A 27,080-nucleotide genomic window follows, 5' to 3' on the forward strand; every position below is an offset into this window, starting at 1 on the left:
GCTTCGTCTCTTCGACGTATATCATCTGACATATATTTCTCTCTTGTGTCTACCCTGATGATGTGATTATTACACGAAAGTGCTCTTGGGAACTTATTGTTTCATTTTCGCTGTGGACTCATAGGAATATCTTGTTCACATGCAAAATTGTGATCCTTTCCAGTATATATATATTATATTTATTTATTTATTTTGCTTTGTCGCTGTCTCCCGGGTTAGCGAGGTAGCGCAAGGAAACAGACGAAAGAATGGCCCAACCCACCCACACACACATGTATATACATACATGTCCACACACACACACACATATGCATACCTATACATCTCAATGTATACATATATATGCACACACAGACATATACACATGTACGTAATTCATACTGTCTACCCTTATTCATTCCCGTCGCCACCTCACCACACTTGAAATGACCCCACCCCCAGCATGTGCGCAAGGTAGCGTCAGGAAAAGACAACAGAGGCCACATTCGTTCACACTCGGTCTCTAACTGTCATGTGTAATGCACCGAAACCACAGCTCCCTTTCCACATCCAGGCACCACAAAATTTACTTGGTTTATCCCAGACACTTCACATACCTTGGTTCAATCCATTGACAGCACGTCAACCCTGTCATACCACATCGTTCCAATTCATTCTATTCCTTGCACGCCTTTCACCCTCCTGCATGTTCAGGCCCCGATCACTCAGAATCTTTTTCACTCTATTTTTCCACCTCCAATTTGGTCTCCCACTTCTCATTCCCTCCACCTCAGACACATATATCCTCTTTGTCAATCTTTTCTCACTCATTCTCTCCGTGTGACCAAACCATTTCAAAACACCCTCTTCTGCTCTCTCAACCACACTTTTTTTATTATCACATATCTCTCTTACCCTATTATTACTTACTCGATCAAACCACCTCACACCACATGTTGTCCTCAAACATCTCATTTCCAGCACATCCACCCTCCTCCGCACAACTCTATCTATAGTCCTCGCCTCACAAGCATATCACATCATTGGAACCACAATGCCTTTAAACATACCCATTTTTGCTTTCCAAGATAACGCTCTCGACTTCCACACATTTTTCAAAGCTCCGAGAACTTTCACCCCGTTCCCCACCCTATGATTCACCTCCGCTTCCATGGTTCCATCTGCTGCTAAATCCACTCCCAGATATCTAAAACACTCCACTTCCTCCAGTTTTTCTCCTCAAACATACCTCCCAATTGACTTGTCCCTCTTCCCTACTCTCAGCTTTCTTCTTTCACACATTTTACCAAACTCAGTCACCAGCTTCTGCACTTTCTCACCCGAATCAGCCACCAGCACTGTATCATCAGCAGACAAGAACTGACTCACTTCCCAAGCTCTCTCATCCACAACAGACTGCATACTTGCCCCTCTCTCCAAAACTCTTGCATTCACCTCCCTAACAACCCCATCCATAAACAAATTTAACAACCATGGAGACATCACACACCCCTGCCACAATCCAACATTCACTGAGAACCAATCACTTTCCTCTCTTCACACTCGCACACATGCCTTACATCTTTGATAAAAACTTTTCACTGCTTCTAACAACTTGCCTCCCACACCATATATTCTTAATACCTTCCACAGAGCATCTCTATCAACTCTATCATATGCCTTATCCAGATCCATAAATGCTACATACAAATCCATTTGCTTTTCTAAGTATTTCTCACATACATTCTTCAAAGCAAACACCTGATCCACACATCCTCTACCACTTCTGAAACCACACTGCTCTTCCCCTCTCATTCAATACCCTCCCATATGATTCCCCAGGAATACTCAACAGACTTATGCCTCTGTAATTTGAGCACTTACTTTTATACCCTTTGCCTTTGTACAATGGCACTATGCAAGCATTCCGCCAATCTTCTGGCACCTCACCATGAGTCATACATACATTAAATAACCTTACCAACCAGTCAACAATACAGTCACCCCCTTTTTTATTAAATTCCATTGCAATATCATCCAAACCCACTGCCTTGCCGGCTTTCATCTTCTGCAATGCTTTTGCTACCTCTTCTCTGGTGGCCAAATTATTCTCCCTAACCCTTTCACTTTGCACACCACCTCAACCAAAACACCCTATATCTGCCACTCTATCATCAAACATATTCAACAAACCTTCAAAATACTCACATCACCACTACTTGTTATCACCTCCCCATTAGCCCCCTCCAGTGATGTTCCCATTTGTTCCTTTGCCTTACGTACTTTATTTACTTCCTTCCAAAACATCTTTTTATTTTCCCTAAAATCTAATGATACTCTCTCACCACAACTCCATTTGCCCTCTTTTTCACCTCTTGCACCTTTCTCTTGACCTCCTGCCTCTATCTTTATACCAGTCCTTTGCATTATTTCCTTGCAGAAATCGTCTTTCACTAATAATCTTACTTCTTCATCCCACCACTCACAACCCTTTCTAATCTGCCCATCTCCTATGCTTCTCATGCCACAAGCATCTTTTGCACAAGCCATTACTGCTTCCCTAAATACATCCCATTCCTCCCCTACTCCCCTTATGTCCTTTGTTCTTACCTTTTTCCATTCTGTATTCAGTCTCTTCTGGTACTTCCTCACATAAGTCTCCTTCCCAAATTCACTTACTCTCACCACTCTCTTCTGCCCAACATTCTCTTCTTTTCTGAAAACCTCTAAATATCTTCACCTTCACCTCCACAAGATAATGATCAGACGTCCATCCAGTTGCACCTCTCAGCACATTAATATCCAAAAGTCTCTCTTTTGCGTGACTATCAATTAACATGTAATCCAATAACGCTCTCTGGCCATCTCTCCTACTTACATACGTATACTTATGTATATCTCTCTTTTTAAACCAGGTATTCTCAATCAGCCGTCGTTTTTCAGCACATAAATCTACAAGCTCTTCACTATTTCCATTTACAACACTGAACACCCCATGTACACCAATTATTCCCTCAACTGCCACATTACTCACCTTTGCATTCAAATCACCCATCACTATAACCAGGTCTTGTGCATCAAAACTAATAATACACTCGCTCAGCTGCTCCCAAAACACTTGCCTCTCATGATCTTTCTTCTCATGCCCAGATGCATATGCACCAACAATCGCCCATCTCTCTCCATCCACTTTCAGTTTTACCCATATCAATTTAGAGTTTACTTTCTTATACTCTATCACATCCTCCCACCACTCCTGTTTCAGGAGTAGTTCTACTCCTTCCCTTGCTCTTGTCCTCTCACTAACCCCTGACTTTACTCCCAAGGCATTCCCGAATGACTCTTCCCCTTTACCCTCGAGTTTCGTTTCACTCAGAGCTAAAACATCCCGGTTCCTTTCCTCAAACTTACTACCTATCTCTCCTTTTTTCTCATCTTGGTTACATCCACACACATTTAGACATTCAAATCTGAGCCTTCGTGGAGTATGAGCACTCCCTGTGTGACTCCTTCTGTTTCCCCTTTTAGAAAGTTAAAATACAAGGAGGGGAGGTTTTCTAGTCCCCCTGCTCGCCATTTCCTGCATCAGTGAGGTAGTGCCAGGAAAAGACGGAGAATGGCCCATCCACTCATGTACACATATGTATACATAAACACACATATACACACATATACCTATCAACATATACATACATACACATACACAGACATATATGTATCTACACATGTACATATTCATACTTGCCTTCATCCATTGCTTACGCTACCTCGCCCAACAGGAAACGGCACTGCTACCCTCTGCTTCAGCGAGGTAGCACCAGGAAAGTTGACAAAAAAAAAAAAAAAGGCCACTTTTCATTTAACTTCCAAAATCTTCATCTACTCTTTACTTTCTTCTGTGATCTAAGCATTGTTTGCACATCTTATATTCTTCCCTCCTCATTTGCTGAACTTCCACAGGTACATTCCTTTCAAGCAATCTACTATATGCCTTTTCCTTCTCTATCACAGCAGTTGTAATCTCTCCATCCATCATGCATTGCCTTTTTAATCCCAAACTCATGATCTTGTATCCAACTACTAATTCTACAACCTTTAATGTTATTTCTTTAGAAAATGTTATCACCTTTACACATGACTGCATCCCTAAATTCGCTGCACTTCCATCTAAACATTCGGTTATGTTCTTTTCACACTCCCCTCTGCATTTTTTCTGATTCGTCTTGTTGCTAGCTCACACTTTTATCTCTTTATTCTTCCTAATACCAAACTTCCACTTTTCCCTGATCCTACCCCTCAAGAACTGCAAAATGGTCAGTCTCCAAAGATTACTTTTACAACCCTAGCATCAAGCTCGGCCTTTCCCAATGCTTCATCCACTGCCACATAGTCAGTCAAACCCTTTTGCTCTTCTCTTCCTTTGTTTGTTATCCATGTATACCTGTGGATCATCTTGTGCTGAAGAAAGGTGTTCGCAAAAAATAGATTCCTCTCAGCTGAGACATCCACAAGATGACTTCCATTTTCATTTGCTCCAGGCATTCCCCATTTACCAACTATTTCACCAATTTCATACATCCCACCTTTGCATTCATATGACCCATTACAACCATGTTTCTCTCATTCATAAGTCTATTCAGTCATTCATATTTCTCCAGAAATGCTTTGTTACATCCTTACCTTACACAGTCTCTATATTCTAAGCTGCATATACGCATACCCATGCATACTTCACAGTTCCAATATTTCCTTACACCCATGCTGTTCTTGGTCCTTTCCATCCATTCTTTGTAACACCCTCCTACATACTCATTGATAACAGAATTGCACATCCTTCTTTCCCTCTTCCCTGATAATTTTCATTCATTCCCCCTTCATACCACTCCTCCTTCCACACCTTCCCCCAACTTGCATTTATCACTTCCATTTTCACTCCATACGCCTTGCCAAAGGATATGGGTTTCCCTAATCTCCAGCACAACCAAGCTATATCTTTTAAATTTCTTCACAAGCTCCCTACTTTTACTCTCACCAGTCATCTCATTTACATTCAGTGCCATCACCCCTTAGTCACTCATCCCTTTTACTCCTTAGTGTAACAGGTAGACTCCAGTGCTGCTGCTTAGCATTATTGCCTCACCTTTGATGTGCCATTGGCAAAGGGCAACTCCAACCCAGTGTTTCCCAGAGGCAGCAAGGCTCCCAAAATGTCCAAAAAAAAACAACTAAAACCCCAGTGTTTGTCTGTATGTAAAAAGAAAACTGTTACTACTGTTACCCTGATGGAGTTGGGCAATGCCTCCCCCTTTAGTCCTCCCATAAGGGTGTAGTAACGAGGTTACCATGAAAAGGCAAGGCATGATTTAGGGTACCCTAGTAAACACGAAACATTGAAATTTTAAACTTTTCCCGATTTTGAGCCAACCACAATAGCAGCACCTTCTAACTCCATTGGCTACAGTACTGCCACTGCCACATACTAGAGTGAATTCCTAAGAGTTTGCAACCAAAATCAGTGGATGGCTCATATGCAATACCAAGAAAAGCCTGAAAGAAACTGCAACTACAGGTACACCACCGAATTTCCGGCAACTGATGGTTCAGCACCTCCTTTAGTCCAGACAAAATCACGTGAGGAAACTTGAAATTACCACGGCCACAGATGGCATTGTGTGTAGGGCACGCTTATTTACATTCTTTACATGGCACTTGGTGGCGATACCACAATTCTGAGAGATTCATAGCTTATTTTGCTTAAATTTAACCCTAGCTATAGCTTCTAAGACATGAGAATATCAGTTGTGGTGTCAAACATAAACACCAGTCCATATTGATCCAAGATAAAGTAGAATTGTTGAAAAGAATGGACTGTGGTGTTTCAGTGCGTAAGCTGTGTGACACCTACAGTAATGGTTCATCAACTGTTTTTGATATGAAGAAGCAAAGGGAGAAAATATTGAAATTCTATGCAGACAGCAATTCCAAGATGCAAATGACAATAAGAAAAACTATGAAAGATGGTAAGAGTACTGAGCATGATCGAGTGATAATGGAATGGTTTCGACAGCGTTGGAGTGATGGAGTGGACTTGTCAGGTAGCATGATAATGGACCAGGCATAGTTTTTCCATAAAGAACTTAAATTACAACATGAGCATGACTATAGTGAAGGATGGCTTCAAAGATTCAAGAAGCTTCATGGAATTTCCATGAATAAAGTGTGCAGAGAAAAGTGGTCTGCAAACCACTAAGGAGCTGCTGAGTATGTGGACAAATTTGCCAAACTCATAGCTGACGAGCACCTCAGTCCTGAGCAGGTGTATAATGCAGACAAAATTGCATTATTCTGCCGATGCACACCTAGGAAAACACTAACAACAGAAGACAAAGAAGACCCCACAGGATTCAAACAATCTAAGGACAGACTTACCATCTAAGGGTGCTCAAACATTTGATATTTGTTTAATTTAAATTTCTAGCAGTCCATGGTATACTTTAGACACATGGGAGATGTATAATTAGTGGGTTAGAGGTGTGTTGATGAATTATTATTGCGTGACCACTGTTGGTCCAGCAAAATGATTAATTCGGCAAGGCTTTGGAAGCAAGATTGCCGGAAAATCAGTGGTGTACCTGTATATAGCCTTGAGAGATATATGATAATCTGCAAATTGCAATAAATTGAAGGTAGAAAAGAAAATGTGTTGATAACCTGAAAGCATATCAACAGGTAAGAAACAAGAGTTATTAAGTGTTCAAGGATACCATGGAATATACCAAAAATATGTAACAACTGATCACAGTAATGCAAAAAGATTTGACACATTGTACAAATGGGCAGAAGTGAAGCTGGTGGAATTAAATGAAGAAAAATATGAGCAAATAAGCTATAAGGGAAAGTTGAATAAACGTACAAAATTTGAGTATCATTTTAAATGAGAAATGAGATTTCACAGAGCACATTGAGAAGATAACACCATCAGGTTAAGAGTGCTATGAGTTTGTAAACTTTCACTATGAGTGATGGAAACCAATTAATAAAGTTGAATGTATTTAAGAGAAGCAAAATTGAGTACTGCTATGATGTATGACCACCAGTGAAACAAATAGAAATAACATATTACAAGAGTGAATTCTAAAGCACTTCAAAGCAGAATCATTGGGATGGGACAGATGGACTACCACAGAAGGATTGAAGATTTGCAACTATATGGTCTAGAAAGAAATATGATAATCTATGTTTAGCAACAAATTGATAGTATAAAAGAAAATGTGTTAAAAACCCAAAAGCATCTCACCAGGTAAGATATAGCATTATTAAGTCTTCAAGGATACCATTGAACATACCAAAACTAAATCAGGCAAAAATATATCCTAATTCAGCTTGCCAATGTACTCTCAGGAGATAAGAAACATCCATGGAATACCTACAGGAACATTTAAAAGAGTACTTTGATATGACTAAAATCAGTTCCTGATGAACCAAGAATAGATAATGACATTATGCAGGTGGCACCAAAATAGAAGTCTTATGTGTTAAGCAGGACATGGTGAATGCCTCACACTTGTCCTGTAACTTTGGATGAACCTTGTTTTAGGTAGGCACTCTCTCTTACCCTGCTCCATCTCCCTTTTTCTCTTTCTAGAAAACAACTGGTGACATGTTAATGCAAAAACTTAAATGACAACTGTATGGTGTCATCTTGCATCTTTTCACCTACTTGGCTAATTTTAGCAAAATTATGGTAACCATTGGTTCCTTTTACACTCAATACTTGAATGATGAGGTGAGTGTAAAACATTTACCCTTTTTTTCTTAACTTTCTCTGTCTGTCATGTGCATTGCTCTGAAACCACAGCCCCCTATCCACAACTAGGCCCTACAGACCATTTCATGGTCACCCCCAGCTGCCTCACATGCCCTGTCCATTGATAGCCTGTCAGCCCCAGTAAACCACATTGTTCCATTCCACTCTATCCCATGCATACCATTCACCCATTTATATGTTCAGGCCCCAATCACTCAAAATCTTTATCTTCCCATACTTATATCTATGAGTTTGATCTCCCCTTTCTCCTTGTGCTTTCACATTTGATACATAAAACCTCTTTTTCAACTGCTCATTTTTCATTATGTCCATATGTTCACACCATTTCAGCACACCATCTTCAGCTCTCTCAACTGTGTTTAATACCACATCTCTGTCTTACCATTTTATTTCCAAACCACATAACACCACATTTTGTCCTCAGATATGTAATTTCCAACACATCCACCCCCTTCTGCACATCTTCATCTATAGCCCATGCTTCACATCCCTCATGCCCTTTCTTAAGAAATTCAACTGCTATGCCATCCACTCCAGCCACTTTCCCAAATTTCATCATGTGAAAGGTTTTCATCATCTCTTCTCTTTTCACCAAACCACTCTCCATAACTCTCACTTCACATACCCCTCTGACCCAAACCAACATCTTCCACCCTATAATCTAAGACATTTAACAGTCCTTCAAAATACTCACTTCATCACTACCTGTTACCTCTTCATCATTTGCCCCTTTCATCGATGTTCCCATTTGTTCTCGTTTTTGTATACTATTAACCTTCGTAAGCACTTCCCATATGTCTCTTTTCTCTTTCACCAGCAACTTTACTTTGTCATCTCACTACCTCATCTAACTTGCCCACCTCCTTCCTTACGGATGCTACATGCCTCTCTACCACATGCCATGACTGTTTCCTCTAAAAATCCACCCTACTCCTCAGCCACTCCCCGTAGCTTCATTTACTCATACCTTCTGCCATTCTGCATTCAGTCTCTCCTGATATTTCTTCACTCAAGTCTGTTTTCCAAGCTCACTTACTCTTACCAGCCTCTTCTTCCCCGCGACGTTTCCGCTTTCCTGAAAACCTCAACCAATCTTCCTCCCTGCCTCCAAACATCCCACCAGTTGCCCCTCTCAGCACACTTACATCCAAGAGTCTCCAATTATTCATTTTCACATTTGAATCACCCATCATTAATAATTGATCTTTTGCATTGAAATTACTAACAAACTCACTCAGCCACTCTCAAAACTCTTGCCTCATGATCTTTCTTCTCGTGGTCAGGGTGCATAATCACTAGTAATCACCCATCTCATGCAATACACTTTCATTTTTACCCACATAAATCTGGAGCTTACTTCTTTACACTCTTGTCACACACTCCCAAATCTCCTGCTTCAGCAGAAGTGCTACCCCTTCCATAGCTTATGACATACCATATTTGCTTCAGTTCTGTTCAGAAAAATGTTTTTATTTTGAAAATTCCCAGTATCCCAGTCTAATGGAATAGGGGCATATAGAGCAAATAGTGTACAAGAGGTTGAAAATAAGTACTCTGTATTATATAACAATGCCATGTTTCATTTGGTTGGCAAAATAAACAGTGAGTTCAGATGTCTTTAAATATATTAGAGTATACAATCCTTTGTGGGGCAGATCCCATATGCAATAATTCAAGTACATCTTTAAAGACAACTGAACCCACCCAGTATATTAACAGATCTCAGATTCAGTCATATTCAGATGTTACACTACATGGCATCATTCTCTGGATTGTATCACTAATACACAGAGATAGGCATTTCTAGTCACTATGGGCAAATTTTATTGTTGTACTGTTTTACAGTTTCATTTAGTATCTATAACAACTTGCAAAGTGAATAAAGCTCTGTAGAATTCAAACAGGTACCTGTTGAATGTTTGATGTCAGCTGTCCACAGGAAGGTCACTTTTTTGATATTTACACGCAACAGATGGACAAAAGAAAAGGATGTTGAGATGCCATAGGTGCCCCTCCCTTTTGTATTGTACAAAATAGATTTTGACAAAATGGTTACCAGTGGTTTCTTGACACACTCAACTGTTGACACAGAGTGCTTTTTATCATGCATTTTTCCTCTGCTGAAAGCTCTGCCCACTTCACAACAACTTATTTGTTGGAATAAGAGGTACTCCATCTAGAATCCCACAGTCTTATCAACTCTGGAGAGTATAAGGAATCCAGTTGCACCTTATTGATAAAAGATCTACCAACCACAATATGTGCACCCATTAATAGATAAATACCAAAAAGTTATTTAAAGATAGAGTGTTTACATAATCGTTATGGCAGCCACGAAGTCTGTAGACAACTTAGTAGGTGTGATAGCTTCATAGCTAATGATAGTATCTGTAAAGTAAGAAGAAGTGGCAGATGTTATATTAACTTTTATTTTCATACTTGATTGCCATTCTGCATTACCAAGGAAGTATCAGGGACAGACAAAGAATGGCCACATCTGCTCATATTCATTCTGTAGCTGTCATGTGTAATGCACTGAAACCACAGCTCCCTCTCCACAACCAGGCCCCACAGATTTTTCCATGGTTTACCTCAGACACTTCAAATGCCCTGTGTCAGTCCATTTACAGCACATTGATTCCAGTATACCACTTCATTCCAATTCGTTCTATCCCATTTTTTTATGTTTTTCACCCTCCTGCATGTTCCAGCCCCAATTGCTCAAAATGTTTTTCTCTCCATCCTTCCATAACCAATTTGGTCTAACCATTCTACATGTTCAATCCACTTCTGAAACATGTATCCTCTTTATCAGCCTTTCAACATTCATTCTCTCCATATGTCCAAACCATTTCAGCATACCTTTTTCTGCTCCCTCAACCACACTTTTCATTACCACACATTTCTCTTACTCTTTCATTATTTACTCGATCAAACCACCTCACACCGCATATTGTCCTCAGACATTTTATTTCCACCACCTCCCCCTTCTTTGCATAACTGTATACATAGCCACTTTACCACACAACCTTATCTATAGCTCATGCCTCACATCCATATTATATTTTTTGAACTACTATTCCTTCAAACATACTAATTTTTATACTCCCAGATAACATTCTCTATTTCCACACATTCTTCATCGCTCCCAGAACCCTCACCACCTCCCCAGCACTTTGACTTACTTCTACTTCTATAGTTCCATTTGCTTCCATGTCCACTCCTAGATATCTAAAACACTTCACTTCCTCCAATTTTTCTTCATTCAAACATACATCCCAATTAACTTTTCCCTCCACCCTACTAAACCTAATAACCTTGCTTTTATTCAAATTCATCCTCAACTTTCTCCTTTCACACATTTTTCCAAACACAGTCACCAACTAATGCAGTTTCTCAAGAATCAGCCACCAGTGCAGTATCATCAGCAAACAACTGACTCACTTTTCAGGCCTTCTCATCCCCCACACTCTGAATACTCATCCTTCTCTCCAAGACTTGCATTTACCTGCTCACCACCCCATCCATAAACAAATTAAACCATTGTTACATCACACACCCTTACCACAGACCACCCTTCACTTGCAACCGTTACCTCTCCTCTCTTCCTACTCGTTGACACGCCTTACCCCCTTGATAAATTCTTCTCAGTGCTTCTAGTAGCTTACCTCCCACACCAATTATTCTTAAGACCTTCATCAAAGTATCTTTATCAATCCTATTATATACCTCCTTCAGATTCATGAATGCCACATACAAATCCATCTGTTTTTTAATATTTCTTACTCATTCTTTAAAGCAAACACCTGATCCACACATCCTCTACCACTTCTGAAACCACATTGCTCCTCCCCAATCTGATGCTCTGTACATGCCCTCTCTCATTCAATCAATACCTTTCCATAACTTACCATACATGCATTCTGCCAATCCTCAGGCACCTCACTGTGATCCATACATACATTGAATATCCTTATCAACCAATCAACAACACAGCCACCCCCTGTCTTGATAAATTCAACCTCATTGTCATCCATTCTAGCCACCTTTCTGTTTTTCATCTTCTGCAAGGCTTTCACCTCCTCTTCTCTCTTGTTATATGTGATACCACTCTGTATAATGTGTAGACGACCTAAAAAAGGTATGCGGTAATTGATTCATTATGAAATGAAAGTGAAGCTCTTGTTCAATTTTGAATTCATAATGTATTGTACTGGACTTAAAGGACTGAAAAATATTGTCACCTTCCTTAGCTGTTGTAAAAATGTAAATTTTGGGTTTGAAAAAGGATGGATGACTTTGATGTCAGTGTTTTTTTTGAACCACATTTTGACCTTGGCTTAATAATATCAGTGCTTCCTGAATTTACCTTTATGATTTAGTGCCCTGTTATTATTAGGTAATGATTCTCTCATTATCTTTAAACACTTTCCACTCTTACATTAATGTAAAATTGCTTGTGAGACTTTTAACAGATTTTTTAATCTTTCTGTACTGGCTCTCTTTCATGATAAATCCAAACATGTTCCTACATTTCTTCTGTAGATTACCTTGAATGGCAGTGTTTATGAGTATCCTAGTTTTTGCATTTTATAGGTACTTCTGTTTCTATTAATGATTGCTACTGTGTTGCCAGATAATGATTTTCATTTCTCAGAAATATGTATTTTAAGTTCTTTTGGAAATTATTTTTGAAATTGAGCCCTGTAGTTATAAGTGTTTTTACATCTGGGATTTTAATCCAAATTGAGCATTTATGAAGTAGAGATGGATTTCAGAAGATTGAGATTTGGATTAGTGAAGATGCATACAGTTGAAAATGAGAATGGGATAGGGACTGTGGAAATGATTTGTTATAAAGGTGAAGCAAAGTTTCAGGAAGGTTTAGCAAATAGTGCTATCTCAGAAGGGTAACAAAGTTGTGAATGAGGTGGAAATGGCATTAAGGATAAAAGACCTAGAGTTGGAGGGACAGAAATGGAGTGTGTGGATAAGGGCTTTAAGCACTGGTATAAGTCTGGAATTATTCCTGAATCGAGACACACAAGTGTACTTGCATTATAGAAGATGAATTTATTGACCATGTTTTGTGAAAGAAATTATTTGATGCTCTTAGGTATTAAGCCCAAAGCCAGTGTTACAAGACTCCTCATGCTTGAGGTAACACCATGAGTGGTAAGTCACCATTGGTGAGATTGTATCATCATCAGTGGAAGAAAAGGAGCACAATGTCAACAAGAAACTTCTCACTATAGAGGAGTTCATTTCCTTACTACTAAGTATAGTGCAGCTATAAAGTTGTAGCAACCCTGTAAAAGGGGTCATGTGTTACATAATCAGTGTGAAAAATCCTAATGCATCATGTAACAAGTGACAAACAGAATACGATAAAAAAGATAATTCCCATGTTAGATTTATTAAAAGCATAATGAATACTTGAAATTTGATTAGATTTTATCTTTAACACATATGCTCAAGATTTTGCGAAAAGTATTTACTACTCTTTTGAATTTGCAGGTGAAACCAACATAAGAGTGATTGGGTCATGATGAGTTATACCAGTTTCAGCGTGCTACGAGGAATGAGGTCCCATGTTGATGTATTTCGGCCTGCTTGGTCCGGTATACATAGTCACAGGTTTTACTCACATAAGCCTGATGTAATAGTTGAAAAATTAAAAGGAGACTGTGAAGGGGTCACAGTGTTGGGCTTCAACCGTCCTGCTACTAAAAATGCAATTAGTAAGAATTTGTTGAAAGAGTGTAGAGAAGCTATTGAAGATGCACAACATGATCGTAATGTGAGAGTAGTTCTTCTGCGGTCAATGATACAAGGGGTGTTTTGTGCAGGAGCTGACCTAAAAGAACGAGCAAAGATGAAACCAGAGGAAGTTGGACCATTTGTTGCTAAAGCTCGTGCTTGCATTTCAGAAATTGAAAATCTTCCGATGCCAGTTATTGTGGCTCTTGATGGTGCAGCACTTGGAGGGGGCTTGGAGATGGCTCTTGCTTGTGATCTTCGTGTAGCTGCTGATTCTGCAAAAATGGGGTTAGTGGAAACAAAATTGGCTATTATTCCTGGAGCAGGTGGGACTCAGAGACTTCCTCGTATAGTTGGAAGTGCAAAGGCTAAGGAGTTAATTTTTACAGCGGCTGTCCTTGATGGAACTCAGGCAGCAGAAATTAGTTTAGTAAATTATGTTGTTCCTCAGAATGAGAATGGAGATGCTGCCTACCTAAAAGCCTTGGAAATTGCAAAGAAAATCATCCCAAATGGTCCCATTGGTGTTAGGATGGCAAAGACTGCCATTTCTCGTGGTATGGAAGTGGACCTTAGTTCAGGATTATCCATTGAGGAAGCCTGTTATGCTCAAGTGATTCCAACCAAGGACAGGATTGAAGGATTGAATGCTTTTAGGGAAAAAAGAATCCCAAATTATAAGGGAGAATAAAAGAAAAAAATATATATTGTAAACTCTTTTGGTTTCACAATGACAACTTCTCAGGTGAGAAGGATTAGTCAGTACAGGTCTTTGATATGATGTGATTGACCCTGGGTTCTTGTGGCATGTCACTTCTCAGCCCAAACAAAGGACCAGACACCAGTCTCATGGATCATGTGAGAAATTAACAATGACTTGATTAAGAAAAGAATGTATTTATAGTTTGCTTTCATATTAGATACTTATTGGCTCTGGAGATTATTGGATTTATATATATTTTCTTAGGAATATTGTACTTCAGAGACATCCCAGTCATTTGGGATGTATTTTTTCCCATTCATATTCAGGAATGAGATATTAGAACATATGGAAATATAAGACAACTTTTTCAATTGAACAGCTGTAGTTTTGTAATTTTAGTCACCCCATGAAACATTAGCATTAAAGGATTTGTAATTTCTTTTTCCTAGAGGAGTCGCTGTAGGAAAGCACATCCACTTTGATATATGGGGTTTTATATGATACTCTGAAATAAGATGTTAGTCTGATGCATTATAATTAATATTAAAATGATTTAATTGGCAGTTGTTTGTTTTTATATAGACCTCTTTTCTTGGCAAATTGGTAAAATTGATATCAGCTGAGGGAATTGGCAAACCATTTTACTGTGATCAGTGGTGGTATTAGTAATATGGAGATATGACTCTGTTTCTTGGAGTACAACACAGTGAATTTTTTCATTTAGTAAAATGAACAGATTGGTAATTTTCACTTAAATCTCATGTTAGTACCGTCACCTTTGAATATTAACATTTTGATAAACTGCATGGACTGTGCATAAATGTTTACAAAGTATTGTAATTTGCACTAGTATTTTTAGCCATTTTTTTCACATGTATTTTTATGTAAATGATGGTTAATATATATACTAATTGTTGAGTTAGAGACAGTGTATACCTACAAGATTTAACCATAACGGCAGAACTAGTGTGAATGCTCACCTTACATCTTGATCAGTGAATATTTTTCTTCTTGGCTGTCACCTGCATTACATAATCACTTATTCTTGGTTCATCTGGGACTGATTTCAACCTCATAATGTAATCTTTTTGAATATTTTTTATAAATGTACCATGTTTATATTTATATATTTATTTTGCTTTGTCGCTGTCTCCCGCATTAGTGAGGTAGCATAAGGAAACAGACGAAAGAATGGCCCAACCCACCCACATACTCATGTATATACTTACATGTCCACACACACACATATACATACCTATCCATCTCAACGTATACATATAAATACACATACAGACATATACATATATATACATGAACATAATTCATACTGTCTGCCTTTATTCATTCCCATCGCCACCTCGCCACACATGCAATAACAACCCCCTCCCCCTCATGTGTGCGAGGTAGCGCTAGCAAAAGACAAGAAAGGCCACATTCGTTCACACTCAGTCTCTAGCTGTCATGTAATAATGCACCGAAACCACAGCTCCCTTTCCACATCCAGGCCCCACAGAACTTTCCATGGTTTACCCCAGACGCTTCACATGCCCTGGTTTAATCCATTGACAGCACGTCGACCCCGGTATACCACATCGTTCCAATTCACTCTATTCCTTGCACACCTTTCACCCTCCTGCATGTTTAGGCCCCGATCATTTGAAATATTTTTCACTCCATCTTTCCACCTCCAATTTGGTCTCCCACTTCTCCTCGTTCCCTTCACCTCTGACGCATATATCCTCATGGTCAATCTTTCCTCACTCATTCTCTCCATGTGACCAAACCATTTCAAAACACCCTCTTCTGCTCTTTCAACCACACTCTCTTTATTACCACACATCTCTCATACCCAATTATTGCTTACTGGATCAAACCACCTCACACCACATATTGTCCTCAAACATCTCATTTCCAGCACATCCACCCTCCTCCGCACAACTCTATCCATAGCTCACACCTCGCAACCATATAACATTGTTGGAACCACTATTCCTTCAAACATACCCATTTTTGCTTTCCGAGATAATGTTCTCGACTTACACACATTCTTCAACGCTCCCAGAATTTTTGCCCCCTCCCCCACCTTATGGTTCACTTCCGCTTCCATGGTTCTATCCGCTGCCAAATCCACTCTCAGATATCTAAAACACTTCACTTCCTCCAGTTTTTCGCCATTCAAACTTACCTCCCAATTGACTTGACCCTCAACCCTACTGTACCTAATAACCTTGCTCTTATTTACATTTACTCTCAGCTTTCATCTTTCACACACTTTACCAAACTCAGTCACCAGCTTCTGCAGTTTCTCATGTGAATCAGCCACCAGTGCTGTATCATCAGGAAACAACAACTGACTCACTTCCCAAGCTCTCTCATCCACAACAGACTGTATACTTGCCCCTCTTTCCAAAACTTTTGCATTCACCTCCCTAACAACCCCATCCATAAACAAATTAAACAACCATGGAGACATCACACACCCCTGCTGCAAACCTACATTCATTGAGAACCAATCACTTTCCTCTCTTCCTACACGTACACTTGCCTTACATCCTCGATAAAAACTTTTCACTGCTTCTAACAACTTGCTTCCCACACCATATATTCTTAATACCTTCCACAGAGCATCTCTATCAACTCTATCACATGCCTTTTCCAGATCCATAAATGCTACATACAAATCCATTTGCTTTTCTAAGTATTTCTCACATACATTCTTCAAAGTAAACACCTGATCCACACATCCTCTACCACTTCTGAAACCACACTGCTCTTCCCCAATCTGATGCTCTGTACATGCATTCACCCCCTCAATCAATACGCTCCCATATAGTTTCCCAGGAATACTCAACAAACTTATACCTCTGTAATGTGAGCACTCACTTTTATCCCCTTGCCTTTGCACAATGGCACTATGCAAGCATTCCGCCAATCCTCACGCACCTTACCATGAGACATACATACATTAGATAACCTTACCAGCCAGTCAACAATACAGTCACCCCCTTTTTTAATAAATTCCACTGCAATACCATCCAAACCTGCTCTCTTGCCGGCTTTTACCTTTTGCAAAGTTTTTACTACCTCTTCTCTGTTTACCAAATCATTTTCCCTAACCCTCTCACTTTGCACACCACCTCGACCAAAACACCCTATATCTGCCACTCTATCATCAAACACATTCAACAAACCTTCAAAATACTCACTCCATCTCCTCACATCACCACTTCTTGTTATCACCTCCCCATTACACCCCTTCACTGAAGTTCCCATTTGTTCCCTTGTCTTATGCACTTAATTTACCTCCTTCCAAAACATCTTTTTATTCTCCCTAAAATTTAATGATACTCTCTCACCCCAACTCTCATTTGCCCTCTTTTTCACCTCTTGCACCTTTCTCTTGACCTCCTGCCTCTTTCTTTTATACATCTCCCACTCATTTGCATTATTTCTCTGCAAAAATTGTCCAAATGCCTCTCTCTTCTCTTTCACTAACAATCTTACTTCCTCATCCCACCACTCACTACCGTTGCTAATCTGCCCACTTCCCACGCTTCTCATGCCACAAGCATCTTTTGCGCAAGCCATCACTGTTTCCCTAAATAGATCCCATTCCTCCCCCACTCCCCTTACGTCCTTTGTTCTCACCTTTTTCCATTCTCTACTCAGTCTCTCCTAGTATTTCCTCACACAAGTCTCCTTCCCAAGCTCACTTACTCTCACCACTCTTTTCACCCCAACATTCTCTCTTCTTTTCTGAAAACCTCTACAAATCTTCACCTTCGCCTCCACAAGATAATGATCAGACATCCCTCCAGTTGCACCTCTCAGAACATTAACATCCAACAGTCTCTCATTCGCACGCCTATCATATTTCTAGCAGTATTGTGAATAGTTAGTTGAGCTTCTTGGTTGTCATATATTTTTGGTTTATTTATTTCCATGATTTTTTTCTTTCACATATATCTGCCATTTCTTGCTTTACTGAGGTAGTTCCCAGAACAGACAAAGAAGGCTGCAACTACTCACATCATTCTTAGGCTGTTATGTGCAGTGCACTGAAACCACATCCAGACACTACAGGCCTACCCATGGTTTCTCCTGGCAGCTTTACATGCCCTATTTCAGCCTAATGTCAGCACATTGCCCCCTGTGTACCATATCATTCCAGTTCACTTTCCCATATATGCTTTTTATCCTCTTGCATGTTGAGGCCCGACCACTCAAAATATTTTTCATTCCATTCGACCATTGCCAATTTGGTTTTCCCTTTCTCTTTTCCCCCTCCACTTCTCACATATATCCTCTTGTGTCAATTTTCCTCAGTCATTCTCCCCTTATGTCCAGACCATTTTAGCATATTCTCTTCTGCTTTCTCAGTCTCACTCTTGTTATTAGCATACCTCTCCCTTACCTTTTTATTACTTACTTGATCATACCACCTCACACTTCATCATGTCCTCAAACATTTCATTTCCAACACATCCACCCTCCCTCCACACATCTTTATCTGTAGCCCATGCCTTGCATCCATACACCATTGTTTTACGATGTTCTTGAATATTTAATAACTGTATTTTCTTGATATATTTGCCTTCTCCATATTATTTCTTCATCTAAAGGGTATTGGCAATATTAGCTTTAGTCTTAGAAATACATAAGGGGAGAAAGACTTCCCACATATTCCCTGTATGTCGTAGAAGGTGACTAAAAAGGGAGGGAATGGGGGGCTGGAAATCCTCCCCTCCTGTTTTTACTTTTCCAAAAGAAGGAACAGAGAAGGGGGCCAAGTGAGGATATTCCCTCAAAGCCTCAGTCCTCTGTTCTTGACACTACCTCGTTACTGTGGAAAATGGTGAATATGTATGAAAAAGAATATAGAAATACAAATGGAGCTTTAAAATGAATACTCCCCAATCCACAATGTGAGCAATGGTGGAAACAAATGATACCTAATATTGAGTCTTGGCCAGCCTCCAAATCCATGCACACTACTCGGAAAGAGAATGGGAAAAATTTTATATGCCATGTAATCTTTTATAAAATAGATTAATGAATGCATATATTTTTTATGAAGTTTCAAAGGCAATGACACAGTACTCATTTTTTTGTTTACTTGCATACATTTTTGGATGACAAGATGGTCAAAGGGCATTATTGGATTAGGTGTTAATTGATAGGCATGTAAAAGAGAGACTTTTGGATGTTAATGTGCTAAGAGGGGCAGCTGGTGTGATATCTGATCACTATCTTGTGGAGGCAAAGGTTAAGATATTTTAGAGGTTTTTTGGAAAAGAAGAGAAAATGTTGGGGAGAAGAGAGTGGTGAGAGTAAGTGAGCTTTGAAAGGAGACTTGTGCGAAGAAGTACCAGGAGAGATTGAGTGTAGAATGGCAAAAGCTTAAGACAAATGACGTGAGGGGAGTGGGTGAGGAATGGGATGTATTTAGGGAAGCAGTGACGGCATGTGCAAAAGATGCTTGTAGTATGAGAAAGGTGGGAGGTGTGCAGATTAGAAAGGGTAGTGAGTGGTAGGATGAAGAAGTAAAGTTGTTAGTTAAAGAGAAAAGAGAGGCGTTTGTTGATACTTACAAGGAGGAATGGAAATGACTGGGAGATTTATAAAAGAAAGCAGCAGGAGGCCAAGAGGAAGGTGCTGGTGAGAGAGTTTCATTAAACTTTATGGAAAATAAAATGATGTTTTATAAGGAGATAAATAACTTGCTAAGACAAGAGAACAAATGGGAACATTGGTGAAGGGTGCAAGGGGGGATGTGATAGCAGGTAGTGATGAAGTGAGAAAGAGATGGACTGAGTATTTTGAAGTTTTTTGAATGCGTTTGATGATAAAATGGCAGATGTAGGGTGTTTTGGTCAGGGTATTGTATGAAGTGAGAGGGTCAGGGAGAATGGTTTTGTGAACAGAGAAGAGGTAGTGAAAACTTTGCTGAAGATGAAATCTGGCAAGGTGGTGCGTTTGGATGGTATTGCAGTAGAAGTTACGTAAAAAAAAAGGGGGGGGTGACTATGTTGTTGATTGGTTGGTAAGGATGTTAAATTTATGTATGGATCATGGTGAAGAGCCTGAGGATTGGCAGAATGCATGCAAAGTCCCATTATACAAAGGCAAAGGGGATAGAGGTGAGTGTTCAAACTACAGAAGCATAAGTTTGTTGAACATACCTGGGGAATTGTATGGGAGGGTGTTGATTGAGAGGATCAAGGCATGTACAGAGCATCAGACTGGGGAAGAGCAGTGTGGTTTTAGAATTGGTTGAGGATGTGTGGATCAGGTGTTTGCTTTGAGGAATGTATGTGAGAAATACTTTGAAAATTAGATGGATTTGTATGTAGCATGTGTGGATCTGAAGAAGGCTATATGATAGCGTTGATAGAGATACTGTTTTTAAGGTCTTAAGAGTATATGGTGCAGGAGGTAAGTTGCTAGAAGTAGTGAAAAGTTTTTACCAAAGGTGTAAGGCATGTGTACAAGTAGGAAGTGAGGAGAGTGATTGGTTCTTAGTGAATGTTGGTCTGCGGCAGGGGTGTATGATGTCCCCATAGTTGTTTGATTTTTTATGGATGAGGTGGTTAGGGAGTGAGATGGCCTTGGAAGTGAGTCAGTTGTTATTCGCTGATGATACAGCACTGATGGCTGAATTGAGTGAGAAACTGCAGAAGTTGTTGACTGAGTTTGGAAAAGTGTGTGAAATGAGAAAGTTGAGAGTAAATGTGCATAAGGGCAAGGTTATTAGATTCAGCAGGATTGAAGGACAAATTAGTTGGGATGTGAGTTTGAATGGTGAAAAATTGGAGGAAATGAAGTGTTTTGGATATCTGGGAGTGGACTTAACAGCAAATAGGACCATGGAAGTGAGTCATAGGGTGGCTAAGGAAGCAAAGGTTCTATGAGCAATGTAGAATGTATGGAAAGAGAGAATGTTATCTCGGAGAGCGAAAATGGGTATGTTTAAAGGAATCATAGTTCCAACAGTATTTTATGGTTGCTGGGCATGGGCTATAGATAGGGTGGTATGGAGGAAGGAGGATGTGTTGGAAGTGAAATGTTTCAGGACAGTATGTGGTGTGAGGTGTTATCATTGAGTAAGTAATGAAGGAGTGAGAAAGATGTGTGGTAATAACGAGAGCGTAGGTGAGAGCAGAAAAGGGTGTGTTGATATGGTTTGGACATATGGAGAGAATCAGTGAGGAAAGATTGACAAAGAGGATATATGTGTCAGAGGTAGAGGGAACAAGGAGAAGCGGGAGACCAAATTGGAGGTGTAAGGATGGAGTGAAAAAAATTTTGAGTGATTGGGGCCTAAACATACAGGAGGGTGAGAGGTGTGCAAGGACTAGAGTGAATTGGAACGATGTGGTATACCAGGGTCGATGTACTGTCAGTGGACTGAACCTGGGCATGTGAAACATCTGGGGTAAACCATGGAAAGGTCAGTAGGGCCTGGATGTGTGTAGGGAGTTGTGGTTTCAGTGCATTACACATGACAGCTAAAGACTGAGTGTGAAACACTGTGGCTGAACTACTCGTCCCCTTTACCCTTGAGATTTGTTTCACAGAGCCAGAACATCCAGGTTTCTTTCCTCAAACATACTATCTATCTTTCCTTTCATCGTGGTTACATCCACACATCCACACACCCCAATCTGTGCCTTTGAGGAGGATGAGCACTCCCTGCTTGACTCCTCATTCTCTTTCCCCTTTTAGAAATTGAAGTACAATGAGGGTAGGGTTTCTGCCCCCTTTAGCCTTCTACAACACGTGGGGAATACGTGGTACCATTTTTTCTCCTCTATCCTCAGGTATATTGTCTTTTATTTATGCCATGTTAAAGATTTTGCTACTCTCTTTCTCATGTCATAGATATTTCTCCATTAAACAGGGAAACTCAGGAAAAGATCTCCTCAAAAATGCTAAGAAACAACATTATTATGAATAAATACTACTCCATTAAAATGAACAAAACATTCTTTACTGTTGTGTGTGTGTAAGTGTGTGAAACAAACCATGATGAGAATTTAACAGTTCTATTTGCTTTCAAATAGACTCCAGACTTCATTAGGGTATGACTGTAAAGGCTATGTAACACAATGTATACTAAATTTAAGACTTCATCCTTTTGTACATTTCATACATTCCTGTTCATGTGTGCATCTCATGCATGAAACTGATTAGCCTACACATCTTTCTTTTCTTTTCTTTCAAACTATTCGCCATTTCCTGCATTAGCGAGGTAGCGTTAAGAACAGAGGACTGGGCCTTGAGGGAATACCCTCACCTGGCCCAATTCTCTGTTCCTTCTTTTGGAAAATTAAAAAAAAAAAAACGAGAGGGGGAGGATTTCCAGCCCCCCGCTCCCTCCCCTTTTAGTCGCCTTCTACGACACGCAGGGAATACGTGGGAAGTATTCTTTCTCCCCTATCCCCAGGGATATAGCCTACACATACAACTGATATATTGTCATAATTATCTTACATATACATGTATAGATCGTACATTACTCTTTATGACACTACTTGTACAATTTATATGTTTTCCTGATAATTCTACTTGTGCAATTGATAGTCTCCACATGCAGTAGGAAAATGAAAGTAGTGATACACAGCTGTGTAAAATCTTCCTCCTTGAACCAGCCCTTCACGCCAAAACAACAGTTGATGCAGAGGACAGTGACTGAAGGGGCAAGCGAGACAGACAACCTGAGTCATACTCAACCTGGTACTTACAACAAGTATCAAACTGTCATGATGCAGCATAAAATCCACTGCAGAACAAAGACATTGTGCCAATTGGGACACAAACATATGCCAGATCAGACCTGAGGTTACTTTACCAAATCCAGCTAATATATATATATATATATATATATATATATATATATATATATATATATATATATATGTATCATCTCTGCTTCGAGTCTGGTGGTGGAAAGACTTCCCCAGAACTCAAAGGAGTTCGCCATTTCCTTGATGTAGCCCTGAGGTTGCAAAAGCCCAGTTAAAAGGATCCACATGTTTAAAGATGCTGATGAACTTGTGAAAGATTAACATTAGGTAACATGTCGACCATTTTTGTAAAGAAAAAAGATTCGTCAGATTGAGGATATTTGAAGGCTTCAGGAAGCTCTGGAGTGATCGTCGCAAAGTGGCTCTCCAAGGCGAGTGCCTTGAAGAGGACTAAGAGAGTTCAGGGTCTTCGATGAGGGTCGGTCATGAGGAGAAGCAGCCGACAAGACCTGTCGCGTCAAGAACTTCGAGTTTGGAGAAGACAGGTACCAATTTCTGGAGGAGTCGCATTCAAGTCTTCAAAATCACCACTTCGGTCACCAATGAAGGTCGTAGAAGGCGACTAGAGGGGACGGGAGCGGGGGGCCAGAAATCCTCCCCTCCTTTTATTTTTTAACTTTCTAAAATGGGAAACAGAAGGAGTCACGCGGGGAGTGCTCATCCTCCTCGAAGGCTCAGACTGGGGTGTCTAAATGTGTGTGGATGTAACCAAGATGTGAAAAAAGGAGAGATAGGTAGTATGTTTGAGGAAAGGAACCTGGATGTTTTGGCTCTGAGTGAAACGAAGCTCAAGGGTAAAGGGGAAGAGTGGTTTGGAAATGTCTTGGGAGTAAAGTCAGGGGTTAGTGAGAGGACAAGAGCAAGGGAAGGAGTAGCAGTACTCCTGAAACAGGAGTTGTGGGAGTATGTGATAGAATGTAAGAAAGTAAATTCTCGAATAATATGGGTAAAACTGAAAGTTGATGGAGAGAGATGGGTGATTATTGGTGCATATGCACCTGGGCATGAGAAGAAAAATCATGAGAGGCAAGTGTTTTGGGAGCAGCTGAATGAGTGTGTTAGTGGTTTTGATGCATGAGACCGGGTTTTAGTGATGGGTGATTTGAATGCAAAGGTGAGTAATGTGGCAGTTGAGGGAATAATTGGTATACATGGGGTGTTCAGTGTTGTAAATGGAAATGGTGAAGAGCTTGTAGATTTATGTGCTGAAAAAGGACTGGTGATCGGGAATACCTGGTTTAAAAAGCGAGATATACATAAGTATACGTATGTAAGTAGGAGAGATGGCCAGAGAGCGTTATTGGATTACGTGTTAATTGACAGGTGTGCGAAAGAGAGACTTTTGGATGTTAATGTGCTGAGAGGTGCAACTGGAGGGATGTCTGATCATTATCTTGTGGAGGCTAAGGTGAAGATTCGTATGGGTTTTCAGAAAAGAAGAGTGAATGTTGGGGTGAAGAGGGTGGTGAGAGTAAGTGAGCTTGGGAAGGAGACTTGTGTGAGGAAGTACCAGGAGAGACTGAGTACAGAATGGAAAAAGGTGAGAACAATGGAAGTAAGGGGAGTGGGGGAGGAATGGGATGTATTTAGGGAATCAGTGATGGATTGCGCAAAAGATGCTTGTGGCATGAGAAGAGTGGGAGGTGGGTTGATTAGAAAGGGTAGTGAGTGGTGGGATGAAGAAGTAAGATTATTAGTGAAAGAGAAGAGAGAGGCATTTGGACGATTTTTGCAGGGAAAAAATGCAATTGAGTGGGAGATGTATAAAAGAAAGAGACAGGAGGTCAAGAGAAAGGTGCAAGAGGTGAAAAAGAGGGCAAATGAGAGTTGGGGTGAGAGAGTATCATTACATTTTAGGGAGAATAAAAAGATGTTCTGGAAGGAGGTAAATAAAGTGCGTAAGACAAGGGAGCAAATGGGAACTTCAGTGAAGGGCGCAAATGGGGAGGTGATAACAAGTAGTGGTGATGTGAGAAGATGGAGTGAGTATTTTGAAGGTTTGTTGAATGTGTTTGATGATAGAGTGGCAGATATAGGGTGTTTTGGTCAAGGTGGTGTGCAAAGTGAGAGGGTTAGGGAAAATGATTTGGTAAACAGAGAAGAGGTAGTAAAAGCTTTGCGGAAGATGAAAGCCGGCAAGGCAGCAGGTTTGGATGGTATTGCAGTGGAATTTATTAAAAAAGGGGTGACTGTATTATTGACTGGTTGGTAAGGTTATTTAATGTATGTATGACTCATGGTGAGGTGCCTGAGGATTGGCAGAATGCATGCATAGTGCCATTGTACAAAGGCAAAGGGGATAAGAGTGAGTGCTCAAATTACAGAGGTATAAGTTTGTTGAGTATTCCTGGTAAATTATATGGGAGGGTATTGATTGAGAGGGTGAAGGCATGTACAGAGCATCAGATTGGGGAAGAGCAGTGTGGTTTCAGAAGTGGTAGAGGATGTGTGGATCAGGTGTTTGCTTTGAAGAATGTATGTGAGAAATACTTAGAAAAGCAAATGGATTTGTATGTAGCATTTATGGATCTGGAGAAGGCATATGATAGAGTTGATAGAGATGCTCTGTGGAAGGTATTAAGAATATATGGTGTGGGAGGCAAGTTGTTAGAAGCAGTGAAAAGCTTTTATCAAGGATGTAAGGCATGTGTACGTGTAGGAAGAGAGGAAAGTGATTGGTTCTCAGTGAATGTAGGTTTGCGGCAGGGGTGTGTGATGTCTCCATGGTTGTTTAATTTGTTTATGGATGGGGTTGTTAGGGAGGTAAATGCAAGAGTTTTGGAAAGAGGGGCAAGTATGAAGTCTGTTGGGGATGAGAGAGCTTGGGAAGTGAGTCAGTTGTTGTTCGCTGATGATACAGCGCTGGTGGCTGATTCATGTGAGAAACTGCAGAAGCTGGTGACTGAGTTTGGTAAAGTGTGTGAAAGAAGAAAGTTAAGAGTAAATGTGAATAAGAGCAAGGTTATTAGGTACAGTAGGGTTGAGGGTCAAGTCAATTGGGAGGTAAGTTTGAATGGAGAAAAACTGGAGGAAGTAAAGTGTTTTAGATATCTGGGAGTGGATCTGGCAGCGAATGGAACCATGGAAGCGGAAGTGGGTCATAGGGTGGGGGAGTGGGCGAAAATTCTGGGAGCCTTGAAGAATGTGTGGAAGTCGCGAGCGTTACCTCAGAAAGCAAAAATGGGTATCTTTGAAGGAATAGTGGTTCCAGCTATGTTGTATGGTTGCGAGGCGTGGGCTATGGATAGAGTTGTGCGCAGGAGGATGGATGTGCTGGAAATGAGATGTTTGAGGACAATGTGTGGTGTGAGGTGGTTTGATCGAGTAAGTAACGTAAGGGTAAGAGAGATGTGTGGAAATAAAAAGAGCGTGGTCGAGAGAGCAGAAGAGGGTGTTTTGAAATGGTTTGGGCACATGGAGAGAATGAGTGAGGAAAGATTGACCAAGAGGATATATGTGTTGGAGGTGGAGGGAACGAGGAGAAGTGGGAGACCAAATCGGAGGTGGAAAGATGGAGTGAAAAAGATTTTGTGTGATCGGGGCCTGAACATGCAGGAGGGTGAAAGGAGGGCAAGGAATAGAGTGAATTGGATCGATGTGGTCTACTGGGGTTGACGTGCTGTCAGTGGGTTGAATCAGGGCATGTGAAGCGTCTGGGGTAAACCATGGAAAGCTGTGTAAGTATGTATATTTGCGTGTGTGGACGTATGTATATACATGTGTATGGGAGTGGGTTGGGCCATTTCTTTCGTCTGTTTCCTTGCGCTACCTCGCAAACGCGGGAGACAGCGACAAAAATATATATATATATCTTTTTTCTTTTCTTTTAAACTATTCGCCATTTCCCGCGTTAGCGAGGTAGCATTAAGAACAGAGGACTGGGCCTTTGAGGGAATACCCTCACCTGGCCCAATTCTCTGTTCCTTCTTTTGGAAAAAAAAAAAAAAAAAACGAGAGGGGAGGATTTCCAGCCCCCCGCTCCCTCCCCTTTTAGTCGCCTTCT

The 27,080-nt window shown here is 40.4% G+C and overlaps 1 protein-coding gene across 6 annotated transcripts in view; it reads left to right on the forward strand.

The window, feature by feature from the left end:
- The window catches only part of LOC139761751 (methylglutaconyl-CoA hydratase, mitochondrial-like), a 115,827-nt gene that overhangs the window by 16,129 nt on the left and 72,618 nt on the right, over positions 1 to 27,080 (forward strand). For 2 of the 6 annotated variants that reach the window (XM_071686182.1, XM_071686181.1), the window contains exon 2: positions 13,325 to 14,833. The exons of 3 other annotated variants lie outside the window; for them this stretch is intronic. In XM_071686182.1, the coding sequence (XP_071542283.1) occupies positions 13,353 to 14,258 (906 nt within the window). In that variant the 5' untranslated portion in view covers positions 13,325 to 13,352 and the 3' untranslated portion in view covers positions 14,259 to 14,833. Of the gene's footprint in view, positions 1 to 13,324; positions 14,834 to 27,080 lie in introns of those variants that run through there. One more of the 6 variants, XM_071686185.1, reaches the window with a different exon arrangement.

Source organism: Panulirus ornatus, chromosome 41, assembly GCF_036320965.1.
Source record: "Panulirus ornatus isolate Po-2019 chromosome 41, ASM3632096v1, whole genome shotgun sequence".
In the NCBI taxonomy this organism is placed as follows: Eukaryota; Metazoa; Arthropoda; class Malacostraca; order Decapoda; family Palinuridae; genus Panulirus; species Panulirus ornatus.